At 44.9% G+C, this 7399-nt stretch overlaps 1 protein-coding gene across 1 annotated transcript; it reads right to left on the bottom strand.

Moving 5' to 3' along the window:
• Positions 1–1340: 1340 nt before the first annotated feature.
• Positions 1341–5578, bottom strand: HSPA5 (heat shock protein family A (Hsp70) member 5). The gene is made up of 8 exons (XM_045563148.1): positions 5226–5578; positions 4897–5128; positions 4400–4537; positions 3965–4077; positions 3482–3872; positions 3112–3349; positions 2654–2821; positions 1341–2245 (listed from the first exon to the last, which is right to left on the bottom strand). Exons 1-8 carry the CDS (start codon positions 5345–5347, stop codon positions 1683–1685), a joined length of 1965 nt encoding a protein of 654 aa, XP_045419104.1. The 5' UTR covers positions 5348–5578; the 3' UTR covers positions 1341–1682.
• Positions 5579–7399: the final 1821 nt, after the last annotated feature.

Below are 7399 nucleotides of genomic sequence, written 5' to 3'. Positions count from 1 at the left end.
GTATAAAGGGTTTTACCACCAATACAACCTAGGTAAGGGTGATTGGTCACATTGAATACTAACCATAAAAAGGTTAGAGTTAGGGTTTTAAAAAAGTTTGCAAGGCTGGTGCCTTGACTCACAATCACAGTGTAGTTTTATAGTTTCAATGTCACCATCCTAAATGCCACCCCAGTACCACTAATGAGGTATATTTCAGGGATAGATATTCTCACTCAGTTATGGTTCAAAACATATCTTTACATCCTAAAATTATAAAATCCAAGTGTGTAAAGATAACATTGGTGATCAGGTCACTATCAATTCTCATGAGAATCCAAGCATAACTATAAACTAACTATAAACATCGTTAGTATAAAAAGCTACCATAAACACAGTTTTAGAAAGATTAGGAAGGCGGGGCACGGTGGCTCACGCCTGTAATCCTAGCACTCTGGGAGGCCGAGGCGGGTGGATCGCTCGAGGTCAGGAGTTCAAGGCCAGCCTGAGCAAGAGTGAGACCCCGTCTCTACCAAAAATAGAAAGAAATGATTTGGACAGCTAAAAATCTATACAGAAAAAATTAGCTGGGCATGATGGCGCATGCCTGTAGTCCCAGCTACTCGGGAGGCTGAGGCAGTAGGATCACTTAAGCCCAGGAGTTTGAGGTTGCTGTGAGCTAGGCTGATGCCACGGCACTCTCTAGCCCCGGCAACAGAGCGAGACTCTGTCTCAAAAAAAAAAAAAAAAAAAAAAAAAAAAGGAACATTAGGGGAAATAGGAACTTTCAAGTATATTCAAGAAAAATCTACTCTTGGTCAGGGGTGGTGGCTCATGCCTGTAATCTTACCACTCTGGGAGGCCAAGGTGGGGGGATTACTTGAGCTCAGGAGTTTGAGATCAGCCTGAGCATGAGAGAGACCCCATCTCTACAACAAATAGAAAAAACCAGTCAGGCATGGTGGCACATACCTATAGTCCTAGCTACTTCGGAGGCTGAGGCAGGAGGATTGCTTGAGCTCAGGAGTTTGAGGTTGCTGTGAGCTATGATGACGCTACAGCACTCTAGCCTGGACAACAGAGCAAGACTCTGTCTCAAAAAAAGAAAACTCTACTGTTGGGTACTCAAGTGTCCCCTGCCTAGGTGAACTCCTCTCCCCTTTTCTTAGGTTAATTAAGGTTAGGCAAATTCCCTGCAAGTACTGAATAGAAATGTTTCCTTACCCCAACATTCCAAACTTTTCCCTCTGTCATGCAGGAGTGTGCAGGCACACATGTGAGAATCAAACCTTAAATTTTAGTTAACCTTCCTAATAGATGATTGATCTAATTAGAAGCTTTTCACAAAAATTAGACCAGTGTAAATAACAAACATTTATTGGTGTCACTTATGGTAGAAAAAAGTTCCTACACCAGATGCACATGACCCAATTGTTAAATAGAACATATTCAAGGTGAACACACACCCTAACCCAGCTTTTTTTTACCCTGTTTTTAAGATCGCCAATTCCTCTTCCCCCACCCCATGACATGTGAGCAACTGCTAATGAAAAGCAGTAAACAGCCACTTAGGCTATAGCATTTTCAACTCCACTCTGAGGTGAAGATTCCAATTACATTCGAGACTGAAGTTCTCTCAATTTTTCCTAACGAAAGTTCCTGAGTCCAGTATTTACAATATTACAGCACTAGGAAATCAGTGTCTACAACTCATCTTTTTCTGCTGTATCTTCTTCACCAGCTGGGGGAGGGCCTGCACTTCCATAGAGTTTGCTGATAATTGGCTGAACAATTTCTTCTAGTTCCTTCTTTTTAGCTTTGAAGTCTTCAATGTCAGCATCTTGGTGGCTTTCCAGCCATTCAATCTTTTCTTCTACAGCTTTTTCCATGGTCTCTTTATCTTCAGAGGAAAGTTTACCTCCCAGCTTTTCTTTATCTCCAATCTGATTCTTTAGAGAATAGGCATAGCTTTCCAACTCATTTCTAGTATCAATGCGCTCCTTGAGTTTTTTGTCTTCCTCAGCAAACTTCTCAGCATCATTAACCATCCTTTCAATTTCTTCAGGTGTCAGGCGATTCTGGTCATTGGTAATTGTGATCTTATTTTTGTTCCCTGTACCCTTGTCTTCAGCTGTCACTCGAAGAATGCCATTCACATCTATCTCAAAGGTGACTTCAATCTGTGGGACCCCACGGGGAGCAGGAGGAATTCCAGTCAGATCAAATGTACCCAGGAGGTGGTTGTCTTTTGTCAGGGGTCGTTCACCTAGCAGTTACACAGAAAAACTTTAGTTAGTTGTTATTGACAAGCATTAGTACATCTGGATCCCTACATTTCAGTCTATTAGGGCCTTAAGTGGCAAGAGCACTTCATCAAGCTAAAAGTTGACAGTATTAGTCTACAAGGAACAGCAACTGGGACTAACAGTGAATTTCATGTTTTAAAGCCCTGTAAACCCCTTTCTTGTTCTTGTACTTTAGAAGCCAACTCAGAAGTTATTTTTAATGGGAGTGGTAAAGAGCTAGATTAACTACTGACTCTATGAAACTTGACTCTACTCAAGGACCCCCCCCATCTGAAAATAGCTACTTCTTTCCCTAGCCATCTCAATACAATATATTGAACAAGTCATGTTCTTTTAAAACATACCACGATGTCAACATAAGTAATTACCTTCATAGACTTTGATTGTAACAGTTGGTTGATTATCAGAAGCTGTAGAAAAGATTTGAGACTTCTTGGTGGGTACTACAGTGTTCCTTGGAATCAGTTTGGTCATGACACCTCCCACAGTTTCAATACCAAGTGTAAGGGGACATACATCAAGCAATACCAGATCACCTGCAAAGGTAAGTTGATAATCAAGTTAACTTCTAATTCAAGTTATCCCCACAAACTGTATGTTTATCTTCTTCCTCTTGCCATTTGATTAGGTTCTGTGCACAAACATTTTAGAGAGAATTAAACAGCTGGCTAAGGATCTTGAGACTGCCCCAGGTCTTGTCTTCACTATACCCTTTACTACCCATATGACCTTGTGACTCATATTCTGTTCTTTTCCAAAGCAACAGCTAATGATAGTTGTCTTGTCAAGCTACTGAAACACTGTGAAAGATTCTGTGATGACCCACCTGTATCTTGATCACCAGAGAGCACACCAGCCTGGACAGCAGCACCATACGCTACAGCCTCATCTGGGTTTATGCCACGAGATGGCTCTTTGCCATTGAAGAACTCTTTAACCAGTTGTTGAATCTTTGGAATTCGAGTAGAGCCACCAACAAGAACAATTTCATCAATATCTGACTTCTTCAAATCAGAATCCTCCAACACTTTCTGGACAGGCTTCATGGTAGACCGGAACAGATCCTAGGAATAAGATACATGGTTACTGTGATGCCTGTTATATACCTAGATATTGTCTAAATATCTAAATGCAACACCCAAAATTCAGAGAGTCTAATGAGATCTCATAAGCAAAGCAGAAAACAAGGAACATACCATGTTCAGCTCTTCAAATTTGGCTCGAGTTAGGGTCTCAGAAAAGTCTTCTCCTTCATAGAAGGACTCGATTTCAATTCTTGCTTGATGTTGAGAAGACAGGGCCCGTTTGGCCTTTTCTACCTCACGCCGGAGTTTCTGTACAGCTCTATTGTCTTTCCTAACATCTTTGCCAGTTTTCTTTTTGTACAGTTTGATGAAGTGTTCCATAACACGCTGGTCAAAGTCTTCTCCACCCAGATGAGTATCTCCATTAGTGGCCACGACTTCGAAGACACCATTGTCAATGGTGAGAAGAGACACATCGAATGTTCCACCACCCAGGTCAAATACCAGGATATTTTTCTCCCCCTCCCTCTTATCCAGGCCATAAGCAATAGCAGCTGCTGTACTGTTAGGAGAATAGAAAAGGAAAAAGCTTAGTCAACAGCTCAAATCTCTCCTATTTTGCAAACATGCTACATCCCTGAATTTCACACTTACGGCTCATTGATGATCCTCATAACATTCAGTCCAGCAATAGTTCCAGCATCTTTGGTTGCTTGGCGTTGGGCATCATTGAAATAGGCTGGTACAGTAACAACTGCATGGGTAACCTAAAAGAATAACAAAAGTATATTTCGCCACATGGGTTAACCCTTATTTAAAAAAGTCAAACCATTACTTTAGTTTCTAAGCCAGTTTATTGATGAGTGTAATATGTAATTTTATGCTCATGAAATTGCAAGCATGAAGTGATGACACACGAAAATTGTTTAGTATTTTGTTGTTTTACAGTAAAGCACTAAATAATTAAACCTAACATGAATGTTCTCCAAATTAAAAAATTTAAAAACATGAAGGCATCTATACATAACAGCCAACCGAGAAAAGTAATGATCAAAAAGAAACACTTAACATCGTTCTAGAAATACTTACCTTCTTTCCCAGATAAGCCTCAGCAGTTTCTTTCATTTTAGTGAGAACCATGGCAGAAATTTCCTCAGGAGCAAATGTCTTTGTTTGCCCACCTCCAACATCAACTTGAATGTATGGTTTAGTTTTCTTTTCAACCACCTAATTCAAAGAATGATTTTCAGATATGCAATGACAATTTCAAACTTCAAAAAGACCCATTTCTTCTTCATATTTTGGTTTATTTTAGTACCTTGGACCTATACATTGACTTGTGGAGTATAGGTGTCTCATAGTAAGATAAACTTCTTGAATTTTAATCCTAGTCTAAACTAGTCTTTTAATCCTAAACTATCATGGACAGTATTTGTTTGCCAACTGTACTGTCCTAATATGAAGTTATTACATACATAATGGCTACATCCTTTTTTGTTGGCTCAACATTTTTTTCCAACAGCTTAACTCCAAAACTCCCACTATCCCACCCACCCTGTATAAGGATGAGAAAAACCCAGACGAACCTTGAAAGGCAAGAACTTTATGTCCTGCTGCACAGATGGGTCGTTCCATGTGCGGCCAATGAGCCGCTTGGCGTCGAAGACCGTGTTCTCAGGGTTGGAGGTGAGCTGGTTCTTGGCGGCATCGCCGATAAGACGCTCCCCTTCAGGAGTGAAGGCCACATAAGACGGCGTGATGCGGTTGCCCTGGTCGTTGGCGATGATCTCCACGCGGCCATTCTTGAACACCCCGACGCTGGTGGAAAAACCCAACAGAAGGAAATTAGCGCCACACTTCTCACGCCAGCCAGGAGGCCACGCCCCATTCTCCCCCTTCCACAAGGCCCACTCACCAGGAGTAGGTGGTCCCCAGGTCAATGCCGACCACCGTGCCCACGTCCTCCTTCTTGTCCTCCTCCTCGGCCCGCGCTGCGCCGAGGAGCAGCAGCATCGCAGCCACCAGGGAGAGCTTCATCTTGCCGGCCAATGGGTCCCCAGGCAGGCAGGGAGTCGCAGGCAATCCTGCCACAGGCCGCAGCACGGGAGCGTAGCGAGATTACCGGTCTGAGGGAGGCAGGGGCCCGGAGCCACGAACAAGGCGCGGGGCAGTTCTGAAAGGCAGGCCGCGGCGTTTACCCCTTCCCCTCGCGAAACACCTTAGTCAGTCCCCTCTGCGCTGTCTTGGCCGGCGTCTACCTCGCCGTCGCCGACTCGGCTTATATACCCTCCCCCCAGACCCGTCGTGGAGGCCGCCGATTGGTGAAGGCGCTGCTTGTTGGAGGCCGCTGATTGGCCCATGCCACCAAGCTGGCCGCCGCCGATTTGAAGCGGCACCCTTCGCCCCTGACGTCACCGCTTCGAACACCGGGCGGACTCATTGGCGGCTGGTCGAACCTAACAACGACCAATGGGAGGTGACATCCGCTCCGTGCGATGACCCCACTGGTCCAGCAGCTGCCTGTCCCTCGTGCGACCTCTTACCCCGAGGCCGTTTCCGCCGGTAACTGCTCAGATCCCGCCTTCCCGTTGGGCCCTGAGAGGACGGAATCCGTCCGGTGTGCCTGGTCCCCGGGGCGGCGGGACCCGAATCTTTCGCTTCCCCACTGCCTTTCTCTCTCTCTCTCTCTCTCTCTCTCTCTCTCTCTCTCTCTCTCTCCCTCCCCTCTGTCCCTCTTCCCCAAGCGGGAAGCGGCTCTCTCTTCTCCCGGGTTTCATCCCGTCCCAAGCAGACAGGTCTCAGCGTAGATGGCTGTGATCATCTCGGAACACATTTCTCTGCCCTTCACAGCCACTCTCGGTACTAGCTTGTCCGAGGCTCTAGACCTTTCATTGCTCACCGGTGTGTACTCTTCGAGCTGGGGCCTGGTCTGGGCTCTATTCGGCTGTGAATCGTGGCCTCTCCTGGCCTGTTATGTCGCCCCTGTACCCTTGCCCAGCCATCCATTCCAGGCCTCTCCACATTGCCCCTGGCCCACGGTAAGTCACAAGACAGGCTTGGCCATAGTAATTGCCCCTTAGCCATCCGTCTCCTCCTCACTATGGCATCCCTATCCTGGAGAGTTCACTAATGCCAGCACTCCTCCCACCCACCCACCCACCCCGGGAAGCATACTTTTTCTAGCTTGCTGCCCCTCCTCTGCCCATGGGGACCCTTTGTGGCTCAGGTTATCATTTGCAAGGCCTTCCTCATTCTTTATTCTTGATAACCTTTCTATCTTCACTCCTGGAAAAGGTCTGGTGTACCAAACACATTTTGATAGACAAAAATCGTCTTGATAATGCTTTACTCTTGTATATGGCCTGTTGCAAAAAATAATAAAGTTGACTATTTACTTAAAAGTTACTGTGTGCTAAGTGTTCTTTGTGCTTTTCACGTGTGGTTCAATCCTTACAGTTTAATACTTGGGAGGTATTTCCCATTTTCCAGATGAGAACATTGAGACTGAAACAGATTAAATAACTAGACAAGTCACATAGCTGGTGACTGATGGAGTTAGGACTGATATCCAGGTAGACAATCCACAGCCAATGATCTTAAGTTTTTTATTTTTTTATTTTTATTTTTATTTTTTTTTTTGAGACAGGGTCTCGCTGTGTTGCCCAGGCTAGAGTGAGTGCCGTGGCGTCAGCCTAGCTCACAGCAACCTCAAACTCCTGGGCTTAAGCGATCCTACTGCCTCAGCCTCCCCAGTAGCTGGGACTACAGGCATGCGCCACCATGCCCGGCTAATTTTTTTTTCTATATATATATTTTAGTTGGCCAGATAATTTCTTTCTATTTTTAGTAGAGACGGGGTCTCGCTCTTGCTGAGGCTGGTCTCGAACTCCTGACCTCGAGCAATCCACCCGCCTCGGCCTCCCAGAGTGCTAGGATTACAGGCGTGAGCCACCGCGCCCAGCCGATCTTAAGTTTTTTAAAAAAATTTTATTCATTCAAATGTTTTTCGAGGACCTACTATAGATAGGCCAAAATCTTGATACAAAATATTTTGAGATTCAGGGGTATACTGTGTTGAAATAGCACTGA

The sequence above is a fragment of the Lemur catta genome, chromosome 10 (genome assembly GCF_020740605.2).
Source record: "Lemur catta isolate mLemCat1 chromosome 10, mLemCat1.pri, whole genome shotgun sequence".
Taxonomy (NCBI): Eukaryota; Metazoa; Chordata; class Mammalia; order Primates; family Lemuridae; genus Lemur; species Lemur catta.
The sequence above is the reverse complement of the archived record's forward strand: the minus strand, read 5'-3'. Positions and strand labels throughout refer to the sequence as shown.

What these genes read in the sequence shown, in the direction of transcription:
- HSPA5 (XM_045563148.1), bottom strand. Translation starts at nt 5,347, where the DNA reads ATGAAGCTCTCCCTGGTGGCTGCGATGCTGCTGCTCCTCGGCGCAGCG. An exon ending in CTGGGGACCACCTACTCCTG is followed by an intron (nt 5,129 to 5,225) that starts GTGAGTGGGCCT and finishes TTTTTCCACCAG; the next exon opens with CGTCGGGGTGTTCAAGAATG. An exon ending in ATGAGGATCATCAATGAGCC is followed by an intron (nt 3,873 to 3,964) that starts GTAAGTGTGAAA and finishes TTCTCCTAACAG; the next exon opens with TACAGCAGCTGCTATTGCTT.